The sequence below is a fragment of the Daucus carota genome, chromosome 1 (assembly GCF_001625215.2).
Source record: "Daucus carota subsp. sativus chromosome 1, DH1 v3.0, whole genome shotgun sequence".
Taxonomy (NCBI): domain Eukaryota; kingdom Viridiplantae; phylum Streptophyta; class Magnoliopsida; order Apiales; family Apiaceae; genus Daucus; species Daucus carota.
Window position 1 is genome coordinate 22,906,805 of NC_030381.2, and position 25,746 is coordinate 22,932,550.

Consider the following 25,746-nt stretch of genomic DNA (forward strand, 5'->3'; position numbering starts at 1 on the left):
AAATGATTTATGGTTTAAGAGTTATGACCAATTTAGTACGGGATGCGCAAGATCGTATTTCCCGAAGGAAAGTGAACTTTGGATCCATAATTCACCTAGATAATGGGTAGTATAAATCATGAAATTATTTCAGTAACTACTAGGGACAAACTTAGATGTATACGCGGTGGTTCCACAAGAAAAATTTGAATGGTTAAGCAATGATAAATGTTTAAATGTAAGGGTGAAATAATAATGTTAAGTGAAACGAGAGCTACTTAAAGATTAGTCGCTTTAAAATGAAATGAGTAAAAAGTAATTTAAAGGGATGTTAATGATAAGCAACCCCCACACACCCCATGATATGGAGTTATAAATGATTAGTAATAATTAATTATGTCCCTTATAGGTGCACAGAAGGGTGCAGGGGAAACTTTTTTTTTTTTTGACGAAAAGCTGGAAATTTTATTACTTCAAATCCAACTCAATACAATTTTGAATAGAAACAGGGACAGAACACCTGTCAAAGCTACGACCTGGGTAATCATATGATTCTCGAGCTAACTGATGAGCAACCATATTCGCAGATCGTTTAACAAAAAACAAAGAAACTTTGTGAAACTGTGTCAATAACCTACGACACTCCTCAATAATTCCTCCAAGATGTGACCTCATTGGAGTTTTACTGCGAATGGCCTGTACTACCACTAAGCAGTCGGACTCCACTGTGACGTGTGGCCACTGCATATCATCAATCCAGCTTAAAGCTTCCTTGATTGCCATTGCCTCCGCAGTGACAGGAGACACCAGATGGGGGTGCACTATGGACTTTGCTGTGATAAGCCGGCCATCAGTTCCTCTCGCTATCAATCCAAAACCAACTGCATCCCGGTCATTGAAAACAGCTGCATCAACAGACACCTTAACTTTGTTTGGTAAAGGACGAGCCCAAACGGAAGCACCATCTCCTTCAACATCTGGACGGAGACTGGCCTGTGACCACCTACTCTGGGCAATATTCCATTGTGTAAGGTGTTGCATAGCTTCTGCAACTATTCTACCAACCTTTGTATACTTCTGGTTCCAGACTAAATCGTTTCTTGCTCTCCATATGGTCCAACAGACCATGAATACCTGAGCACACTTTGAGCTGTCTTCCGAATCAAATACCATGTTTATCCAACTCATGAAATCCATGTGAGCATCCCAGTGTTTACCTGGCAGAACGATAAGCCAACAATGTCTAGCAATAGGGCAATTAACTAAACTGTGCATGATGGTTTCAGAGGCAGACTTACAAACTGGGCAGTTGCTCGGGTGCAGGGGAAACTTAATATCAGGAAAGTAGCGATAAAGTTGCAGAAGCAAGGTGAGTATACATCAACACTACTTATATCTGTGTGATATGTAATTACGTGCTCTTATATGCTTAAAGTGATATATTAGAATATTGATGTGACTATGTGATTCTATACATGACTAAAGTTCCTTGATGTCAATGTAACATGATGATATATCGAAGTACATGTATATATGGAATGTGTATTGACATGTGATTTCACGAATGGTGCATTGACATAGAGTCTGCATACAGAACAGGTCATAGGCACATCTTGTCATTTGACAATGATAAATTAAAAAGTCAGAGTGACAATCATTTGTGTAATGGCCACCTTTATATATGGAACCTACGGGTAATCACGGAGCAGACTATATGTCAGCCATAGACGGGGCCGACTTGTGTCGGACATAGACGGAGCCGATTTCCATAGTCGGACATAGACGGAGCTGGCCAGACACACATGGATCCTTTGAGGACATGTGGAAACACAGGCATTATACAGTGAATTGTTCACAATAGAGAAAAAAAGACAGATATAGAGATGCATGCATGCATAGATTCAAGTTCATACCTTCATTGCATACATGATTAACATATGTCAGTGATTTATGATTAACTAAAACATATATGTGATGATTTTATATCTTGGTGTAATTTGGGATGATGATAATATTATGAATGAAAGAAAAGTTATTACTCTCATAAATACGAACAGGAAATATATATATTAAAATAAATATTTACTTACAATTGTTTCAAGGACCCTTACTTTCTTTTGTTTTCTAGAAAAGTTTACAAAGACGCTATAAGTTATTTTCAGACAATCTCAATATCTTTTACAAACTAAAGATTGGTGTATATTCATTGAGTTGCGACTCATTAAATCACTCATTTTCCAGGATATAAATAATTAGTAGTGTGTTTTGTATGAGTGCTCAGTGGAGATTGTAGATAGTGCCTAAGAGACGGTGGTTCAGCTGGATGCTCTAGACTCCTCCAACAGCCGATGCACACATATGTAGCTTGAGAGATTCTGTTTATGTATTCTAGACATACTAAGTGTGTAAGAAAATCATGAAAATATATCTATGTTTAAATTCTGAAGGTGTGGTGCATGATGGATGATGGAAATGTATTGGAACTTTATGTTGCTTGATAAGTGTTGTTGAAGTAATTGAGATTTTATGTTACGATAAAGATCAAGAAATAGCCACGTGATAGTTTGAAAGGCATATGTTCAGCCTATTTGTATTTAAAGAGGTACAACTCAACTCAGATAAGAAAGCTCAGTAAATAGCAAGTCATCGGAATCCGTACGAAGAACGTCAAATGATTTATGGGAATTATATGTCAGATAAATTCCAGGATGCTGCTGCACACCACTGAAAGAAGTTCATTAATATGTTCAAGCCTCAGTGCACAAATAATCTTTTGTAGCACGTCCAGGAGTTCAGAAGATATAAAGTTTCTATACTTTATTTTATCAGAAGATTCCATTTAATGAAGAGATACTTACAAGACGAAGACTCGACGAACAAATCAAATTCTTAATGTTTATTTGACAAAGAATATTTGATTTAACTAGATACAGATGAACCAGACAGTGCATCTGTGTATCAGTTATTCAAATTGAATATTTGAAGTCAAGCAGAGTTGGTGGTTCGTTCGCTCGACTGATCAAGACGGAGTTTTTAATGTTTAAAGAAGACGGGAAGCAGTTCTGCTGATGAATGGGTGATTAAATATTTAATAAGATTATTATTTCACTTCTCAAATAATTAAATTAATTATGTAATTTATTTGTTAAATTAATTCACTCTCGAATTAATTTAATTTATGAATTTATATGATTAAATTAATTAAGTGGATAATTTTCTATTTAAATATAATGTACAAATCACATTCAATCATCCACTCAAGCTCAGCAAGACAATCTGAGATTGTCTTACCGAATTTCCAACTGCCAAGACAATCTGAAATTGTCTGACCGAAGCTAAGCCTGCAAGACAATCCTTGATTGTCTGACCGAATGGTACTCAGCAAGACAATCCTGGATTGTCTGCCCGAGTTTGCTCTGCCAAGACAATTAGATTGTCTGACCGACTGGATACTTGCAAGACAATCTAAATTGTCTGGCCGAATGCATTCTGCCAAGACAATCAAAGATTGTCTGACCGAATGAAGATCTGCAAGACAATCCTTGATTGTCTGACCGAGTGTAAATTGTCTGACCGAGCTCTGAATTGTCTTGCGAGCCTTGAAATTGTCTTTCTGCAGTGTCTTGTGCTTGCAAGGCAATCTAAAATTGTCTTGCCCTTGCTACTTTGTCTTTGCAACTTTCAATTGTCTTGTCTTTCAATTGTCTTACAAGTACAAATGCTTTGCCTATAAATATGGCATTGCATCCTTCATTTTCAAGTGTTCATTCACTTTGTAATCAAAGCATTTGTAAAGCTTTCAAGTTGTTCGTAACTTGCTTGATCGTTATATCCACAGTTTTCTGTGCTTTGATAACCCGGTTGTTTTAATCACTAAATCTAGAATATACCCTGTCGAATTTATTCTACGAACTTTAGTGGACATTAAAACTGAACCATTTTAATTATATAACGACGTCAAACATTGTTATATTAATTAATTATAATCTGATTAACAAATCATATTCAATCAGATTCACTTCCGCGACGATTTGGTACTGATTGTATTCAACCCCCCCCTTCTACAATCATATCTGGACCTAACAATTGGTATCAGAGCGGTTGGTACCATTTTTCCGTATCAGATCCTATACACACTCTGTAACGTCCAAATATTTTTTATTCGAATTAATTTTATTCCAAAAATTAATTTTGATCTAAAATATTTTTCTTTCAAAAATCCAAATCTCTCCAAACACTATTCACTTTAAATTCCTAAAAAAAATGAGTACGCAAAAGATCAGTAGCATTAAAATCCCACCGTTCAGCCAGGAACACTTTGGCCTATGGAAAAGGCACATGTTTCTATTCCTCCGCACTGCGAACAGAAAATACATCGGGATTTTGGACAAAGGTGTTACTACTCCGATGAAGGTCATATTAGCACACGAAGAGGATGGTGTGTTGATACCTCATCAGGTCATTCCGAAAGAACTTTCTGAGTACACTGATGAAGAGAGTGATCAGATGAACTTAGATGATGCTCTTCAACTAATCTTGGTTGAATCTCTAAATCCAGTAATGTACAATGCTGTTGTTAATTGTACAAACGCCAAGCAAATCTGGGATACATTAGAGATTATCAATGAAGGCTCAGAGGAAGTTAGGGAAAACAAGAAAGAGATACTGATGGCTCAGTATGAACAGTTTGGTTCTCATCCCGGTGAAGGGATTTCAGAAGTATTTATCAGACTTAATAACTTGATAAATAATTTAAATCTGAATGGGAAATTCTACGACAAGAAAGAGGTCAACATGAAGTTTCTCTTAACCCTTCCTGAACATCTGGAACACAGAATCACTGCCATCAGGGAAAGCAGAGACCTGAATGAGATTTCTCTGGAAAGACTCTACGGAGTTTTGAAAACTTATGAACTGGAGCAAGTTCAGAGTAAACAGAGATATGGCTGGGGTAAAACACAGAACCATTCGAGAGCTCTAGTTGTTGAGTCACCTGTACTGGAAGAAAAGAAGAAGGATGTTGTTGTTCCTTCTGAGACTACTCAGGAATTTGTTGTACCTGAGATGGGTCAGACTGCTTCTACCAGTGGTGACGAAGAGTTCTATACAATGGAAGAGCTTGAACAGTTAGAAGATCAATCTCTATCACTGTTTGCCAAGAAGTTTGGAAACATGAGATTCCGGAAGAACCCTTCCTATAAATACAAACCTACTGTTAGTAAGTTTCAGAAGGGAGGCTATTCATCTTCTACAAGCAAAGGAGGATACAAGACTGGGATGGTGGACAGAAGCAAGTTTAAATGCTTTAATTGTGGTGAACCTGGACACTTTGCAACTGAATGCAAACAGCCCAAGGTTCAAGGAAAAAGAAAAGATTCGTATGATGAGCTGAAGCAGAAGTATGATGCACTGGTTAGAAAGCATCATGGTACTTCTGGAAGTCAAGGTTTCAAAAGCAAGTCTTATCTGGCAGAAGGCAAAAGCTGGGATGATACAGATAGTGATGAAGAGGAGCAGCTAGGGAATGTGGCTTTCATGGCTAACACTGGATCATCCTCACCTCCTCCTGCTGGAAGCTTTCAGGTAGATCCTACATGCCCTAAACTTTTTATGCAATTAGGACTTGAAAGAGATGATGCTATTAAAAGGATGAAAGCTGCTAATCTTAAAATTGATACTTTAGTCTTAGAAATTCATGATTATAAAATGAATGAGATGAAAGTATTAAAACCTAAAATAGAACAATTGACTATGGACTTAGGATTACAATGTGCTAAAGTCAAAGTTCTAGAGAAAGGTGAGATTGCTTTAAGACTTCAGCTAGACGAAGAGAAAGTGAAATGTAAAGCCTTTAAGGATGCCTCCTTGATAGTCAAAGAACTTAATGATAAACAAGAGATCAAGAGAACTGTTGGAATAGGCTTTGACTATAACAAATCTGTAGGTAAGGCTAGTAACATTACTCCTTTTAGGAAGAGTGCTGAAGAGAGAGGGATTCCTTTTGTTTTGAAAGATTCCCTTAAACCTTTGTTTAAAACCTCAGTAGCTGAACCTCTTTTGGAGACTCCTGTTGTCATTAGATATGAACTAAAACAGGAGGACCTTAAAATGAAAGAGAGTAATGAGATGAGAGATGAGATTCTGACAAACCTGAAACCAATTAAAGTGAAAGGCAATGTTAGGTTGCCTAAAGCTGGTTTAGGTGTCAACTCTGAAAGAACTAAATTCAACAAGCCCAATAATTTTGTTAATAGTAAGAACAAGAATAATAGGTGTCATTCTACTGAGAACTTTAAATCTGATAACAAGGTTAGAGTAGAATCTATTGATGTTCCTACTACTATGACTGATACTTCTGATGTTCCTGCTTTTGATGCATGTCATAAATCTTGTAGTGTTGATAATTGTATGATTTGTGCTTTCAATTTGATGTCTGCTTATTTTAAAAATTTGCATGCTAAAAATGAAAACACATCACCTAGACAACACACAAACAACAAGCATGTTAGATCAAAGACTGCTAGTCCTTCTCACAAGAGAAAGGAGACTTATGTTCCAAAGCCTAAAACCAAGGTTTATAAGGCTGTTGTTAAGGAAGTAAGTTCAGTCAAATCTGAACCAAGTATCAGTCCAAGGGGCTCTGTTGTGTTACCTAATAGAAATCAGTTCTTTAAGACTGCCGGACCCAATCAAGTGTGGGTCCCAAAGACTGTCTAATCAAGTTGTCTTTTGCAGGGTGCCAGTGGAGTTGTTCGTGTTACCTGGGTGCTTGACAGTGGAGCGTCAATGCACATGACTGGCAATAAATCCCTGCTGGAGGACATAAGAGAAGGAGCTGGCCCTACAGTCAGTTTTGCTGATAATAGCAAAGGTCGTACTGTGGGATATGGCAAGTACAAAATTGGAAGGATCATCATAGAAGATATTGCAATAGTTGAAGGACTTCAACATAATCTCCTGAGTGTCAGTCAATTCTGTGACAAAGGTTATTATGTTCATTTTGAAAAAGAGATATGTATCATTAAACATATCAAGGATAAGCGTCCTTCACTATGTGGCATAAGGAAAGGCAATATATTCGTAGCTGATTTGTCTTCAGGACCAGGAAACGAAGTTCACTGTTTCTACGCCAAAGCGTCAGCTGAAGATAGTTGGTTATGGCATAAGAAGCTCTCACATCTCAACTTCAAAACCATGAACTCTCTAGTCAAGAGAGATCTAGTGAGAGGTTTGCCTTCCCTGGAATTCTCAACTGATGATCTTTGTGAAGCTTGTCAGAAAGGAAAAGCGAAGAGAGCATCTCACAAAGGCAAAACCATCAATACCATTACAGATCCACTTCATTTGTTGCATATGGATCTGTTTGGCCCCGTGAATGTTGCATCTATTGATGGAGGAAGATATGCCTTAGTCATTGTGGATGACTTCTCTAAATTTACTTGGGTTTACTTCCTGGCTTCTAAGGATGAAACTCCCCTGACAGTAATTGATCATATCAAGTTGGTTGAGTTGGAAAAAGGTGTTCCTGTAAAAGCTGTAAGATCAGACAATGGAACTGAGTTCAAAAATCAAACTCTAATCAACTTTTACTCTGAAAAGGGAATTAGAAGGCAGTATTCAGCACCAAGGACTCCTCAGCAGAATGGAGTCGTCGAAAGAAAGAATCGTACACTGATCGAAGCTGCAAGGACTATGATTGCTGAAGCAAAGCTTCCTCTGTACTTTTGGGCTGAAGCTGTGTCTACTGCCTGCTATACCCAAAATAGAACTTTGATCAACAAGGATCATATGAAAACTCCATTTCATCTGTATAACAACAAGAAACCTTATGTCAAACATCTTCATGTCTTTGGAGCCAAGTGTTATGTTCTCAAGGATGGTGAAGAGAACTTGAACAAGTTTGAGCCAAAGGCTTCTGAAGCAATTTTTGTTGGTTATACAAATAATGCTTATAGAGTTTTTATAATTGATACTCTGTCAGTGAAAGTTAGTGTCAATGTTACATTTGATGACACTAAACTTCCAAGTATACAATCTGCTGATCCATCTGAATCTCTGAAGTTTGACAACTATCCAGATTCTGATTCAGATGATGATGTTCCACCTGAGGTTGCAACAGGAGATGACAACAATGATGATGATCCAGGCAATGGTGGAGGAAATGGCAATAATGCTGGAGATTCCACTGATGCCAGTGGTGGATCATCAAGTCAACCTGGCAACAACTCAGGGGGAGCTGATGGATCAATTAGTCACACATTTCAGCTTAATGATAATACTGCTGAATCATCAAGGACACAACTTCCAAGGGAAAGGATTTGGAGCAGAGATCATCCCTTTGATTTGATTATTGGTGATCCTGATGTTGGTGTAAGGACTAGAAGTGCTACGACAAATGAATGTCTATTCTCTGGGTTTCTATCTCAACTAGAACCAAAGAAAATAGAAGAAGCACTTGCTGATCCTGATTGGGTTCTTGCCATGCAAGAAGAACTCAATCAATTTGAGAGACAAGAAGTCTGGGCCCTGGTTCCAAGACCAAAAGGAAAATCTACCATTGGAGCTAGATGGGTCTTCCGTAACAAGTTAGATGGTGATGGCATTGTTGTGAGAAACAAAGCCAGACTGGTTGCAAAAGGTTATTCTCAGGAAGAAGGAATTGATTACGATGAAACCTATGCTCCAGTTGCTCGTCTTGAAGCCATCAGAATATTTCTTGCATTTGCTGCACACTCCAACTTCAAAGTATATCAAATGGATGTGAAAAGTGCATTTCTGAATGGAAAGCTAGAAGAAGAAGTATATCTGGAACAGCCCCCTGGCTTTGAAAATCCAGAGTTTGCTGATTTTGTATACTTTCTATTCAAAGCTGTCTATGGACTCAAGCAGTCACCAAGAACATGGTATGACACTCTCTCTGAATTTTTAATAGAAAACAACTTTACTAGAGGTGTCATAGACAAAACTCTCTTTTACAAATTGCATGATAAGGATATGATATTTGTACAAATATATGTTGATGATATTATATTTGGTTCTACTAACGATAACTTGTGCAAGAGATTTGCTAAGTTAATGCAGAGTAATTATGAAATGAGTATGATGGGTGAGCTGTCCTACTTCCTTGGTCTTCAAGTAAGCCAAAAGGAAGATGGAATATTCATTTGCCAATCCAAGTATGTCAGAGATCTTCTTCGAAAGTTCAATCTAGAAGACTCTTCACCGGCAAAGACACCCATGGCCACTGCCACAAAGCTTGACCAGGATAAATCTGGTAAGAAAGTTGATATCACAAGCTATCGAGGTATGATTGGCTCTCTACTTTATCTTACTGCAAGTAGACCAGATATCATGTTTGCAACATGTTTGTGTGCTAGGTTCCAAGCTGATCCTAAGGAATCACATCTTATAGCCGTCAAAAGAATCTTTAGATATCTTAAGGGTACACCTGGCTTAGGTATTTGGTACCCTAAGAATACTGGTTTTGACTTAACCGGCTATACAGATTCTGATTATGCAGGATGCAGGATTGATAGGAAAAGTACGTCTGGAAGCTGTCAATTTCTAGGACGTCGGTTGGTTTCCTGGTATAGCAAGAAGCAGCACTCAGTGTCTACCTCTATTGCTGAGGCTGAGTATATAGCTGCTGGTAGCTGCTGTGCTCAGATCTTGTGGATCAAGAACCAACTGAATGATTATGGTGTTGTAGTAAACAAAATTCCCATATTTTGTGATAATACAAGTGCCATAGCCATTTCCAACAATCCGGTTCAACATTCAAGAACCAAGCACATTGATATCAGGTATCATTTCATAAGAGAACATGTCATGAATGGTACTGTGGTGTTACATTTTGTACCCACGACTGAGCAAATTGCTGACATCTTCACTAAGCCACTGGATGAATCCACTTTCTCTAAGCTGGTGTGTGAGTTAGGGATGTTAAATATGACATAGTTCTCTTGTATATATTTTTCATATGCATTATATGTTTTTATATATTTTTGTGAATTTTCTGTATAATTATATCTATTTTATTAGATTTTATATGATTTTCTGTATGTTATCTGATAATATTCTTAGTAATTATGCATGTTTGTATATTAGTCTGTAATTTTCTAAGTGCTCATACACTCCCCTGTAATATTCCCCAAGCATTTAGATAATTATTTGTAATTATTTTGTATTTTTCAAAATTAATTAAGCATAAATATTTGATTCTAAGTTAATTCATCTTTTTGAATTAAAGTTAAAGTCATAAGTATTTATATTTAATTAAAGTTGAAATTTACAAAATATTTGTGTAATTTATAGTATTGTTTTTATTATAGATTTTTGATTTTAATTGCAAAAAGTTTTATCTTTTAAATAAATCAAAATCATATTATTTTTATTATTATTATTTGTTTTTCAGTTAGACAATTACATTGTCTACTGATTGGCTCGGCAAGACAATTAAATTGTCTTGCTGAACCGGTTTTTCCGTATTAGTTTCAAACCACTCGGCAAGACAATTAGATTGTCTTACAGAGCATGCATTGTAACCTCCTCTTGTTTCAGTAAGACAATTGACTTTGTCTTACTGACATCTGGTTTGTCTGCCTGGTATCAAATCTCGGCAAGACAATTCAAAATTGTCTTACCGAGACTTTAATACTCTTGCAAGACAATTCCCGATTGTCTTTTCTTTTAAACCCACTTCAAACCCACAAGACAATTTCAGTTTGTCTTGCCTCTGCACTTCATCTTCTTCACTGCATATATACATACACGATCGCAAATATAACTCTCGGTTGCTCTGGTTTTTCAAGTTTTGTCTTTAAAAACTTGCTTTGATCTCGTTTTCAAGCTTCGTGCTTGCTCTGGTTACTCGATTTCACTCAAATACAAGTGAAACTCTGCACGATTTTCTTTATAATCGTGCCTTTGAACTCGTGTTTTTGCTGGATTTCACGACGGCTTTGAATCACCAGTTCGACCATCTCCGATTTGTGTGGATTAATTGGATTTCTGGGTTCCTGAATCAATTAGGGTTCTTGCTTGGAGTATTGGGGTTTTAAAGTTAAGGCCGCGTTTGGGTATTTTGAATTGTTTGGGACTTAAGGCCGTGTTTGGAATTCTAGTCTGTGGAGTTTAATTGATTAGTGCCATTTAAGTTAATTAACTTTTAATTCGATTTCTCTCTAATATTTCGAATTATTAATTAATTATTTAAGTTTAATTAATAGTTGAAATTTGCGAGACATTTGAGAATTCACATTTAATTTGAAAAATTCTCGCTTAATTCATTTTTTAATTATTAAAAATGGCCGGAGAGTTTGTGGTTGCTGAGACTAACTACTGTGCCAGCCTCAACCCTGATGATTGCTCTGATAGATTCCGGACTTGGGTTAGATTTCTTTCACGACAGAGTTTAGTCAGTACGGCAATGACTGCAGATATTCCGATCAAGCTGCAACCTCTGTTTGACTTCTACTCAAATGCTGTCAACTCTACAACCCTGGAGAATTACAAGATAATAGGGGATTTACCTAACCGGAAGAGGATTGTAATCACTGTCGATGATGTAAACCAGATCTTAGGACTTCCAAGGGACAATTTTGAGCCAGATCCCTCAGAGGATGAATTGAGACAGTTCTTTCAAGATATTCACTATCAGGGTCAGATTTTTCTCCCGAAGATGTCAAAGGGAAATCTAAAAGCTGAGTGGGATGTGTTCTTTGACACCCTTGCCAAGGTGTTTGCTCCCACAAATAGGAAGAATTTTGGAAATATATCTTCAATGCTGCAGATCTTTGGATTCAGCATAGCTTACAACCGACGAATCAATTTTGGGAAGATATTGCTGAGGGAGATTATCAGGAAGATGGGGTCTGTTTCACAGAGATCAATTCAGAAGAATGACAAAGTTGAATGTTTCTACCCCAGATTCCTGATGTTGTTTATGGATGATAAGATGAATGCTGATGATAGGCACATGTACATCGATTCTCCTGTTGTTCCCATTCAGAGGACATGTGCCAAGATCCAAACTAGGCTGGTCAACAAGAAAAAGCATGATAATGTACCACTAGTAGTGACTCCATTCATGCTCGAACAATTCAGTGTTCCTTTTCAGCCTGTACAAGTTCCAGAACCACTACAACAGCAACAATATCAACCACAACAACAGCAACAAGCTCAACAACAAGAACAGCCGCAACCACAATCACCTCCTCAAAACTTTCAACCACTTCAACTCCTCCAAGACTACCAATCATCCAGCCAATCCTCACATTATTCTCCCTACAACCCTCCTTACAATTCACCACAACAATCACCTCACCAATCATCATACAATTCTCCTCACCAATCTCAACAACAATCCCCTCCACAATACAACTTCTTCCCAGACCAACAAGCCTCCATTCTTCCCTCTCAATCTGAACCAACACCTTCACATACACATACCATACCTCAACCTCAATCAACCTCTCAGCCACTGCCTGCTGATTCTGCTATCAATCCTGCCCTACAGGACTTCAGGGCTGATTTACAGGTAGCTCAGGTACTTTCTAATCTAACTGATACCTTTAATATTGATATTGCAGATTTTGATTGTGATATTGGATTTGATTTCCAGCCTCCCAGCATTGAACCTGAAAACACCCAGGTTCATATCCAAGCTGATGTTTCCATTTCAACAACTGATTCTTCGTCAAACACATCAACCGACACTACTCATACACCAGTTGTTAGAAAGGTAGCCCGGAAACGGAGTGGGAGTGCACTTTTACGAGATCCCGCAGCTCTGTCTCATAAGAAGCAAAGGGTGGCAGAACCGGAGACAACTGCAGCCACATCCATTTCCTCCCAAAAGGATTTGGACACTGACATGGTAAATATACAGTCTCTAGATTCATTCTCTCTACAGAATGCATTTATTGAAATTGGCCGTCCGACCGCGGTATCCTGTAAAGAGTCAAGCACACAACTAGCACTCACGCTAGTTGAACCTTTGTCTTTTAATTCTTCACTTAGAGAGAGCACAGATATTCAAAAATTATCATATGAAAAACTCTCTGATCACTCTTTCTTTTTGGATCAGGCTATACTTGGCAACCTGCAAGTACATCAGCCCTCACAGGCATCTGAAGGACAATTTGTTCCTTCACAACCTATAGTTCCATCTCAGGGAACTATGGTTGTCTATACAGGTACTGGTGACGGTGTGAAAACTACGAGTGAAATCAGGCAAACACCGAGCGAAACACATGCACGAGAGGATAGTGACAAATCTTTGAGTGTTCGTGAGGTGAGTGCACACACCAACACAGATCTGTTACAGGAACAAATGGCTGCTCTCAGGGCTGAAATAGAAAGGTTGAATGCTGAGAACGCAAGATTCAGAAGTGGAGAGTTGGTGACTCTACAAGAAAAGGTTGTTGATCCCTCATTCTCTTCCCTCAAACAGGAATTAGATGCTCATATCAAGGGTATTCACTCTAGGATGGACACGTTTGATAAGTCTCAGGAGCTCTGTCTGACGAAGCTTGACAACTTGGAGCGAACTATGGCTCAAGTTGTTCAACACTTAAAGATCAATCCGTCAACATCTCAGTCTACTCCAGAGGATCCCTCAACTAAGGGGGAGAAGGATAAGGATGACAAAGATAAGGATGACAGCAATGCTGGTGGTGGTGGCAATGGTGGAGATACTGATAGGAGTGATAAGGGTGAAGAAGGAGCAAGTGAAAAGGATTCTTCTGCAGCTGGCAAATCTAAAGGCAAAATGCCTGAAACTGAGAACATCTTCACTAATCAGGATTATGATAACATTCCTGAAGATGTTGATGATGATGATGCATTTGATTCTGCTTACTTTGAAGCTGAGGAAGAAGGTCGTTTCGAGGAAGGCTTTCTTTTCAATGAAGATCAGTCTGTAGATCCTGAGCACATGGAAAAGGTCAAGATGTTCAAAGCTCAACATGAAGCTAGCAAAGCAAAGCTTCAGGAATTGCAGAAACTGGTAGATGAAAAGAGGACAACTGATGAGTTGGTCAAGCTGGAGAAACAGAAATTGTGGGATGCTAAGTGCAAGGAAAAGAGAGAGGATATCTCCAGGAAAGTTGGTGAAAGCTGGGATATTGCAAGGCAAATCCTCTCTGGACCTCAAAGGGAACCTTTCAATGATGGTAAATTCAAATCCTTCATTTATGACCTGAGAGAGGCTAACCCTAATGAAGATATGTTTATGCGTGCTCTTGCTCTTGAGTTAGAATATATAACTATTGGTGTCAAGAATCTTCTCAATGAATGGGAGATCATTATTTCTACTCAGAGAAACGGAACATTCAGGGTTTCAATTGATCTATTCAAGTTTCTATCTCTAACTGAAATCTGGGTGATTCGTAACAAGATTAGACGCAGCTCGAATTTGAATGAACTCCTACGTGACAGACTTATGGATTGTGCTATTCATAACAGTCCACAAGTTGTCAGAAAGCCTTACTGTGTCAAGTTCATTCACGAGAGAAAATTTGGAACCTTCTACCTGGACCACCAACATCTTATTAAGTATGATGTAAGTCAATTGGTTCTTGTATCTACTATTCTACGTACCAAGGGCTTCGCTACTAAGGCCAAAGCTGATGCTGATACTGAGATTGTGAACTACTGCACAAGAAGAAATATTCAGCAATACTTCAGGAAGATGAAGTATATCCACCAATCTCAGCCAGCAGATTTCATCGAAGACCCTGTGGATATTGAGGTTCAATATTATCTCTCTTTGGCTCGTGAAAGGAAGAAGCGTGGAGAAACCACTGCAGCTGAAGAGCCTACTCAGAATGAGCCTTCTACTCCAATTATTCACTGTTCAGATGCTGAAGAAGGAGAAGTCACTCGTTCTGAGTGAATAGATTGATTAGGATATTTTGTTAGATATGTTCAAGGAACATCCTTTTGTAATCTATTATGAATATGGTTTAATGTTCAATGCAAGCCATAAACTTTTGCTATTTACATTCCATTGTTTAAATCTTTGTCTTATCTGTTAGTTGAGTTATCCTCTAGGAAATTTGCATGTTATGTTAACAAACAAATAGGGGGAGATTGAAAGGCATATGTTCAGCCTATTTGTATTTAAAGAGGTACAACTCAACTCAGATAAGAAAGCTCAGTAAATAGCAAGTCATCGGAATCCGTACGAAGAACGTCAAATGATTTATGGGAATTATATGTCAGATAAATTCCAGGATGCTGCTGCACACCACTGAAAGAAGTTCATTAATATGTTCAAGCCTCAGTGCACAAATAATCTTTTGTAGCACGTCCAGGAGTTCAGAAGATATAAAGTTTCTATACTTTATTTTATCAGAAGATTCCATTTAATGAAGAGATACTTACAAGACGAAGACTCGACGAACAAATCAAATTCTTAATGTTTATTTGACAAAGAATATTTGATTTAACTAGATACAGATGAACCAGACAGTGCATCTGTGTATCAGTTATTCAAATTGAATATTTGAAGTCAAGCAGAGTTGGTGGTTCGTTCGCTCGACTGATCAAGACGGAGTTTTTAATGTTTAAAGAAGACGGGAAGCAGTTCTGCTGATGAATGGGTGATTAAATATTTAATAAGATTATTATTTCACTTCTCAAATAATTAAATTAATTATGTAATTTATTTGTTAAATTAATTCACTCTCGAATTAATTTAATTTATGAATTTATATGATTAAATTAATTAAGTGGATAATTTTCTATTTAAATATAATGTACAAATCACATTCAATCATCCACTCAAGCTCAGCAAGACAATCTGAGATTGTCTTACCGAATTTCCAACTGCCAAGACAATCTGAAATTGTCTGACCGAAGCTAAGCCTGCAAGACAATCCTTGATTGTCTGACCGAATGGTACTCAGCAAGACAATCCTGGATTGTCTGCCCGAGTTTGCTCTGCCAAGACAATTAGATTGTCTGACCGACTGGATACTTGCAAGACAATCTAAATTGTCTGGCCGAATGCATTCTGCCAAGACAATCAAAGATTGTCTGACCGAATGAAGATCTGCAAGACAATCCTTGATTGTCTGACCGAGTGTAAATTGTCTGACCGAGCTCTGAATTGTCTTGCGAGCCTTGAAATTGTCTTTCTGCAGTGTCTTGTGCTTGCAAGGCAATCTAAAATTGTCTTGCCCTTGCTACTTTGTCTTTGCAACTTTCAATTGTCTTGTCTTTCAATTGTCTTACAAGTACAAATGCTTTGCCTATAAATATGGCATTGCATCCTTCATTTTCAAGTGTTCATTCACTTTGTAATCAAAGCATTTGTAAAGCTTTCAAGTTGTTCGTAACTTGCTTGATCGTTATATCCACAGTTTTCTGTGCTTTGATAACCCGGTTGTTTTAATCACTAAATCTAGAATATACCCTGTCGAATTTATTCTACGAACTTTAGTGGACATTAAAACTGAACCATTTTAATTATATAACGACGTCAAACATTGTTATATTAATTAATTATAATCTGATTAACAAATCATATTCAATCAGATTCACTTCCGCGACGATTTGGTACTGATTGTATTCAACCCCCCCCCTTCTACAATCATATCTGGACCTAACATAGTTGAAGATTATATTATCCATTTATACAGGAAAAGATATTTCATAATATTATTAAATTACATGATTTTGCTAGAAGTGCATGAAAATGATTATATGGTACAAGGGTGCTACAATTATGTTCTTTTGCTGATTTGGAATTCTAAACTTGAAAGAATCTTTCCAGATGTACTTCGATGTTTTTTATTAATTGCATGTACCTGTTGTTGACAGCAAAATAAAAACTGCAAAAAGTCATCTAATAGATAAGAAAGAGATTTATGAAAGTTTTTAATAGAATTGAGTGAATGATGTCAGTTTTTAGGATTCAATCCATAAAATAAAATATTGTTGTATTTGGTGGAAGAGTTGTATCACTGCATACATTCTAGATCAGTGCAAATAACTTGTATATGCAATTATATTATGCAGGCGTGTACTCTTTCTCAGGAACTATTTCATTGAAACAGTGGCGCATGGAATGACATTGATATGATTATGTTGTTTAAAGAAGTATAAAATTACTCAGAGGAAGTTAGGTCAGAAACAATTACTGGAATTCTCTTAGCTTTTGAATCTGTAATCCCTGAATTCGAGGTCCTCTTTTGTTAGATCAGTAATGTAAGTTAATATTTCTCTTTGTAATATAGAGAAATCAAAATTGAGCATTCAACCTCTTAATATTATACAGAATTCAAATGTTACAAATATATTTTCCTATTTAAAGGCTAATGATACCCTATTTGGACCGATCATCAACAAATCTAACCGATTTTAAAGGCCTAATGTCTATTCCAGTATTTATAGTAACGCGACATTTGTCACACACGACTTTGATCAAACATCCGCCCATCTTACCTTTCTTTCAGCATAATTTTACCTTTATTTCAGCAAAATCTTATTGGACCTACTTAAATCTGATGGTGGTAAGCGGTTTTTTGAAGGAGACTATATAAACAACGATGACGATGATAAATATTTCTAGCTTGTGAGATAGAAGTGAGGCAAGTAAGGGGTTACTTCTCGGACTCTTCTTGTCACTATCATATACTTGGTAATAGGGGTCGTGCTACACCAGAGATATTCTGAGGGCTTTAGGTAGCACACAGTTAAAGATTGAACCTGAGAAAAAAAAATTACGACTATCACTAAAGAATGCTAAGTATGGCTTTCGATGCTTGAATGGCAGGCTCCGAAAAACTTACTACTATTGTGCCAAGAAATTTGCGAGTTTTACCTATTTTTGCAAGTCGATTGACCCATTTAGGAATATGCTTCCCTGTCAACTTGTAACAGATATCTACACAGAAATTGTTGCACTTCTTAGCAATAATTAGGTGATATGTATCGTCATTATAAATTACTGAGTGATGCTCTGTGAATTTTCCTAACCTGATCAGGACTCAAACACGTAGTCCCAATGAAGATTGACTTCCGGATGGGCATTTCCGAGGCTGAACCTCAAAGACACCGCTGGTAGGATAGTCATGTGCGCCAAATACAAACTCTAGATCATGAACTGTCAAAAGCATGTAAGATTAACATTGCAAGGGAAAATAGAAATAAGTGTTGATATAAACTGGTGGATTTTTGGTAGTTACAACATAGATTGTGTAGAATATATAAAAGTATCACAAGAACAAACGACGACTCCCTGCTATAGTAATTTGAACAAATCATTTTGGTCAAAGTAACTTAGGCAAGACTATTCAGTAACTAGTGCAGTATAATGTTCAATGTTTGCAGGACATTTCTAAACATCACATTTTATACATAGGTTCAGCAACAACACAAATAATTAATTCGTTCAGGACATATATAAAGACCACATCAAGTACTCTATTGTGAAAGTCATCCAGCACTACAGGGCATGCATTATCAACACAAACCATTGTTTCCTCAATTTTAGCAACAAGAAAACTATTTAGTTATTTCAGAATCATTGTTTGCTAAAAATCATCATTACAAATGTATCTAACCAAAAGCACAACCCAATAACAAACACCGGTCTGATTCAAGTAGTAAAAGGTATTGCAACATACCTCTATATAAAGCTACCTATCTATACTTACAGATCTAACCAAAAAATCATCAAAATATTTGTGAAACATTGTGCATAACATAGTTTCTCTAAAAAAACTACCTGATTAAAATGTGACGGTGCTGCAATCAAAAGCCTTTATACAGTGTTATCACTGTCTCGTTCTACAAGGATCTTCATGTTAAAGGATATTGTTTTTTTTTGTAACTATCGATCTCTGGAGAATGGGGTGCGGGATTGTACTCTCGTATGCTACGTCTATGTCTCCTAAAGATAGTTCCTATTTTTACGTATACAGATTACTTTTTAATTTTGAAAAACTAATATAATCCACAGGATAATCATAGCCGTACAATATGATGTTAAGATGGATTTTTTAGTCTCCGAAGTGTATGAATAATTTAGTTCCCCACTGAACCCAACTCTAAATATATATTTCCTCGGTCCCGGCCAATAGTATATATTGGGGGATGGGAGCGTGACACGAATTTTAATGCTTCAATAAAGTATAGTTCTGCAACTTATTTTTAAGATATGTTTTTCTGTATATAAATATAATATTTATATTGTTATAAAAAATTTTAAAAATAAATTGTAGAACTATGTCTTAGGGGTGAGCAAAAAAAACCGAAAAACCGAAACCGAGCCGAAAAACCGAAAAACCGAAAAACCACACCGAAAAAAACCGAAACCGAAAAAAACCGAAAAAAACCGTAGCTCAACCGAACCGACGGTTAACCGAACCGACGGTTACGGTTTTACACCTAAAACCGAACCGAAAAACAGAACCGCTTATATAATATTACAGTATATAATTTATTATATATTTTATATTTTATATAAAATAAATTATTACATTGGTATTATTGGTATATTATCTGCTAAGCAAGAAACTATCCACCTCAACTATAGTTACAAGTCAGCAAGTTACAGTAGTTTGTTATATTTAAGTAGAGAGAGAGTACTAGAGTAGTTAGTAATTAACATCATTTCCGTAAAGAGATACTGTGTAACTAAGCCTTGTACTGAATTCTGATAATTTCTAAGTAATGCAAGTTCGTTTCATTTACTTCATTTCTACTTCATTTCGATTATATTAATAAGTATTTATATTTTAAATATTTTCTTTCTTATTTATTTTGGTAAAATACGTACTAATGAATAATATTTAATTAGTGATTATACCTTATTTTTTATTAAAATTTTTTTTGAGTTGATTATTAAATTTGTATAATATTTTTTATTATAAGAAACCGAAAAAAACCGTAACCAAACCGACGGTTAACCGAACCGAAAAAAACCGTTTGAAACGGTTCGGTAACGATTTTAAGGTAGAAACCGAACCGAACCGATATGTACGGTTCGGTAACGGTTTTAGCTAAAAACCGAGCCGAACCGACCCGTGCACACCCCTGCTATATGTTATAAGAGTTTTAAAATATGTGTCGAGCAGGGAAGAAAGGCATAAAATCAAAAATAAAGAAAGTGGGATTATTAGTGGTACCCTGGAGTGGAGACGTGAGTGCATCTATAACCGGCGTGGAGAGAGAGAGACAGAGAAAGGGAGGGTTGTGATAAATGGAGACAGTTCGCCAAGGAATGAATATCGGAGGAGATGCTCTAAAGAAGACCAATCGCATTCAGGTCTCCAACACCAAAAAATCTCTCTTCTTCTATGTCAATCTCGCTAAGGTACTCTCCACTTGTGGCATTCATTTCATACTGTAATTGAACCATCTTATCTTATTTGTATACTCCTATCAGATCAGTGCTCTACTCTTATCCACTTGATTTTATGTTATGCGCCTACATATTAATACATATACATTTAGTATCCAAGTTTGGATTTAACTGTCCTTTTAAGTGGCGTTGTTTTTAACACTTAGTAGTATAAGCTATGGTAGTCTTAAATTTAGCGTATCGAATATCAAGAGCCAGTTATTAAAAATGAACAAGAAGAAGAAATGCTCGAGTTCATCTGTTTATGGTAGTAAAACAATTATGATACTGAATTTCAGAATCAATAATTATTTATAACTGTGCAGCCATGTATGTAACACACGTGTTAATATATGAAAAATTAATGTACAAATGAAGTGTTCAATTTGTATTTGTGTTATAAAATTTAGAATGCCTAGTAATGCTCTTAGTGTCTCATACTTTGTTATGAATTCTTTAGTAGTTGTGTATTTATTCCAGTGAAATCACCTGAATGTAAGAATCTTGAATTTTTACATCTCAAGTGTTTGGTAAAAAATCAATGCAATAATATTTTTCTTTTCACAAAGACAGTTTTATAATAGATTAGGACTAGACCACAAAATCTACTAGGCCAGAACGTGAAAAATAGAGGCATGATTACATTATGTAGAATGATTCATTAATTCACTTGAAAGAAATTTGGCAATGACTATGTACTTATAGTATCACTGCATGTATAATAAAACATCAGTGCTCTCAATTACAATAGGCGAAAATGGACCTGGCTGCCAGTGATAAACCTTAAGATGACCGTACCAACGGAAATTACAAACGTATCACCGAAGCGGTCGGTGATGGACGTCAGCAGCTAGGCACACTGGGTTACCTTAAAAATGCTTTATCTTTTGAGTGCTTCATTGTCATGTAATAAATATTTCTTTCATAAAGTTGAGTAGTTGAAATGTTTTGGTAAACAACATTGATTTCTCATGTAGAATATAACTTCCAAGTTATAAAAATAATAATATAGTATCATAAAATGAGGGTTTATATACTCATTAATCAGGTTTGTCTTTAGTATATAATTTTATATTGTGATTGTGACATTGGAGGACGAGAAACGGGATGAGTCCTATTTTTGTTAGTAATGGAAAAATTATATATAGTAGATAGATTAGTGCACTATTTCGTTTTATATTTTATATATGGGTTTGGAAGTTATTAAGTACTCCCTTTGTCCCATCAGGTTCTTTACGTTATTTGTTGACACACATTTTGAGGCTCCTATAAAGTATAGTTTTATAATATTTTTTTAATTTTTTTTTCTGAATAAAAGTTTAACGTTTAAAATTTTGTTTAGAAAAGAAAAAATTAAAAAAGCATTATGAAACTATACTTTATAAAAGTCTCAAAATGCGTGCAAACAATGAACATAAACAATCACATGAATCACATGGGAAGGAGGGAGTATGTGGTTTTTAATAATGTGCCCAATTGTTTAAGTTCCTTGATCCACTAGGTCATTTTATAGGTATTTATTATATAATAATTATGTAATTCCCACATAATATCAGACTTGGTTGATCTCATTTCTTGTTGTAAATTGATTTTTAATGTGCAATGATTTTATATCAAATTGAAATGAATGTCTTTGTGTTTGTTATCCATAGCTTTTCTTTCATGATTAAATCACTCTAGCTCTATCTTAATTATCATTTTTGTTTCAAATATATGTTGTTCCAAATTATGTCCTGCATTATTGGGTTCTTGTAATGTACAAGTATAGAAATATTTGAGGGTGATATCTACAAAACATGCCTTTTCAGCTTAATTGTTGACGGGATAAGGTGAATAAGTAGGTTTATTTCAGTGTTTTAGTTATGAACTTGTAATTTCTAATAATAAGCTCTTGTGTGTACTAAAGACATAAGTCATGTGTTACTAATGCTGAAAACTCTAAAATCTGAACTTACAAGTTTACAGTAATTAATGCATTATTAGTCGAACCATCCAAATTAACTTGCAACTTGCAAGTAAGAAAGTTCAATATTTTATGTGCTAGAAAATAACTTACAAGTCTTTTAAGAGCCAGATGGCTCTGCCCCATAGAGTGTATTCATGTACATATTCGTACTGGTGAAAATATATTTTATAGTTGGGGAAACAAGAACGGAAGTTTAGCCCCCCCCCCCCCCCCACCCCCCACCCACACACACACTCACACACGCGCACATATATATGAATAATGAAATTAGACACTAAAGAATAACTTTAACTTGAGATACAGTTTACATTTCCTTGTCAGAGATATTTTAAATGTTTTTGATTGTGTGCCAGGGCCACATATATGTACTTATTTTGTTCTTATTCATTTTCACTTGTGTATGCAGAGGTTCTTGCAGCAGTACAATGAAGTTGAACTTTCTGCACTTGGAATGGGTATAATATCTGATTGCCCTTCCTTTTCTTTGTTTTTTTTTATGCAACAATGTACATTCATTTATGTCATTATGGTATCATCAGGAGTGCACTGACATTCATGTCACAAGGCATGGTAGAAATTCCTGTCTAGTGTAGTATGGTAAAGACTTTTTTTAGTTCATTGGGCACGTTCAGTCATTCCTAGTGTGATCAGTGATGATCTGTAGAAGTTGAATCCTATTGGTAAAAATGGACACAATGTGAAGTGAATTTGTCCTGCATAATTACCAAGGAAACGAGGATTCATTTCCAAACTTTTATTAATTTGAGTGATGATATACAAATAGGTAGACACTTCTAATTGCGTCAATCGAGGAGTATGTAGTGATGTTTATTGGGCCTCCAGCAAGAAGTGAGTTCTCCAAGCCACATTTCTCTACAGCTAAAGAAACCCACCTAGTGCTCGCATAAAGAAGTTAAGATTTCATGCTTTTTTACTTTCACACAAGGAGTAAGGTAGAATTAACGAAGCCTATTGGTTTTAGCCCGATCTGAATAAGCTTGAAAGGACTAGGTACAGTAGCAGAAAATATCGAGCCCTGTACTTTGTTTATATCGTAGAGACTTTTTAAAAAGAAGCATTTTATTGAGAGTTGATGCTCTAAAGGAAGAACTCAAAGTAGCATTGCGGCAAACATGTACGGTTCCATATTCATTATTAGCAAGTAGGAAATGTCGGCAATACTCAAATAAGAGCTGTATGGATGATCAGATTCCATTGATACACAGCCAATTCCAATAGACTTATTGGAGGGTCCCATCGGTGTGCATCCGGTAAGAATTGAACCTACGAATTCTCCAATTATGAGTTGGGTGCTGTAACCATTAAGCCATGGATGCAAAGAGGCTCGCGGAGAAGTTCGAAAAGGGACACAAGCATGTCAGAGCAAATGGAGATTAGAAAGCACTCAAACCAGGAAATAAAAAAAAAGGTAGAACGAGAAGGTAGGAAGAAAAAGGATCTAAGATCTAGCAAAAAAAAAGAAAAAGGATCTGGAGAAATTTCAGGAGTCTCCCTGTGAGAGCGCTTGTATCATATTGTATTTGTACAAGTAATATGTGGATACAAGCCCGCTATGTAAAACCCTAAATAATGCTTAAAGACCAAAGAACCTAATGATTGTTTTTTAAGCCAATTAGAAAGCCCTGTGGTTGAACCCATCATATTTTGTAGCTTGCAGGCCGTTGAATAATATAATATATGATACCTCCCTGTTTTATTGTTGAGGTTACTGAATTCTACATAAATTAAGATTCTGCAACTTGCATTTTAAGCCATACATAATTACATTTACAAAAAATTTTATGTTTTCCAAAATTTATCATTGATATAGATAAGACAATGTACCTGGTTCTTAAATTTCACTGATTACATGCTAAATTATGTGCTCATTTCATTAAATTCCAAATATCCTGTCCTGAAATATGATGTTGCTTTCTACGGTTTATGAAAAAATAAATTAATGCCCTGTTCCATCTACAGCTATTGCTACAGTGGTCACTGTTGCTGAAATATTAAAGAACAATGGATTTGCAGTGGAAAAGAGTAAGATCTTTGCTCTAAATTAATTTTTGTATCATCGATGTCAAAAAGTCTTCGATTATATTCAATATATGCAAGTACTTGTTTATATCAAAAAAATAATTTAACCATTTATTAGTACTTGCATATATTGAAGACAATCTTCTTTAACATTAATTTTTAGTCAAGGTGATTATATTGTTTTATTTCGCGTTGGTAAAGGTTCTACATGCATGATAAAATTTTGGTAGTTTTCTGTTAAGGTGATCAAATTGTTATATCTCACTCTGGTATAGGTACACTTAAATATAGAGTCTAGTTACCTATCCTAAAGTTCTCAGTAAGGTTACCATTTTTAAAGTCAAGAGCTGGTGCAGTTACCTGAGTGATGTAAATCGTCTGTGTGGATATATTATTGAGTTTTTGCATTTGTGTTTCTTTTGTGCAGAGATCAAGACACTGACTGTTGATATGAGGGATGAGCCAGGAGCAAGACCTATTCCCAAAGCAAAGGTAACTTCAATACAATTTACTGTGAGCAAATGAAGGGAAGGATAATTGCTGTGTTCACGTACACAGCATTCCAAGAATGCTTTCCTATGTACTAGCTAATGTCCTCATTTTATTTTAATTAAAACTGTATTAAATATATGTTCTCGAGACAATCGGCGTATGGGATTATGTTGCATCTATTTGTCATCTATCCATTCACCTGTCTCAGATTTTTAATTGAGACTGTATTTACAGTTATATAGATGACATTCTCCAGTAAATTGGATTCAAGATAAACTCAATGCTTTTATCTTGTAGATTGAAATATTGCTGTCTAAGACGGAGAAGTTTGAAGAGTTGATGGCCGCTGAGGCGGAGGAAAGAGAATTTGCTGCAGATGGTGAGGAACAGAACTGAGCTAGATTGCAGGACTGAGCCTGATGTTACTCATCCCTGATAATGAGCATAAGTCATTGATTATCACTTGCTCTGAAAAACCCGAAAAAGAGGATAGGAAAACCAACTAAAATGTTACATAGCTTGGTACTTCGCTGCATGAATTGTTCTGTGAGGAAAAAGTGGTTATTGTATTGGGTATCTGTTTTTGTTGTTAAGTCTTTGTTGCAAAGGGTTCCATTGGCCATCAGTTCTGTTGCTTTAGACTTTTCACCTAGTGAGGATGCTTTAGAATTTGTATCACAAGCTTGTAATGAATAAACTATTAGAAAGATCATCTTTGGGAAACCAGATTCGGCCTCTCTTTCTCGCAGGCATGTTCTCTTATATGGCTTCTTTAGTCTTTACAACAAAAAAAGCGACTTTATTTATTGGTAGAGTAATTTATATCGGATGTTGAATATCTCTTGGCGCCAAGTGTTTGGATGTTATGACCATTTGATGTGGGAATTACATCTGAAAAAATTAATTACCATATCAT

At 36.1% G+C, this 25,746-nt stretch overlaps 2 protein-coding genes and 1 pseudogene across 2 annotated transcripts; 1 reads left to right on the forward strand and 2 right to left on the reverse strand.

The window, feature by feature from the left end:
- Positions 1-447: 447 nt before the first annotated feature.
- LOC135148333 (uncharacterized) lies at positions 448-1,152 on the reverse strand. The gene has a single exon (XM_064083075.1). It carries the CDS (start codon positions 1,150-1,152, stop codon positions 448-450), a length of 705 nt encoding a protein of 234 aa, XP_063939145.1.
- A 16,302-nt stretch (positions 1,153-17,454) lies between these two features.
- Positions 17,455-18,104, reverse strand: LOC108219312 (deSI-like protein At4g17486; annotated as a pseudogene).
- Positions 18,105-20,061: 1,957 nt separating this feature from the next.
- On the forward strand, positions 20,062-25,556 carry LOC108192453 (uncharacterized protein At2g34160). Its single transcript, XM_064093208.1, has 5 exons — positions 20,062-20,305; positions 22,705-22,753; positions 24,279-24,341; positions 24,766-24,830; positions 25,128-25,556. The coding sequence occupies exons 1-5, from the start codon at positions 20,192-20,194 to the stop codon at positions 25,224-25,226; spliced, it is 390 nt and encodes a 129-aa protein (XP_063949278.1). The 5' UTR covers positions 20,062-20,191; the 3' UTR covers positions 25,227-25,556.
- The last annotated feature ends 190 nt before the right edge of the window (positions 25,557-25,746 follow it).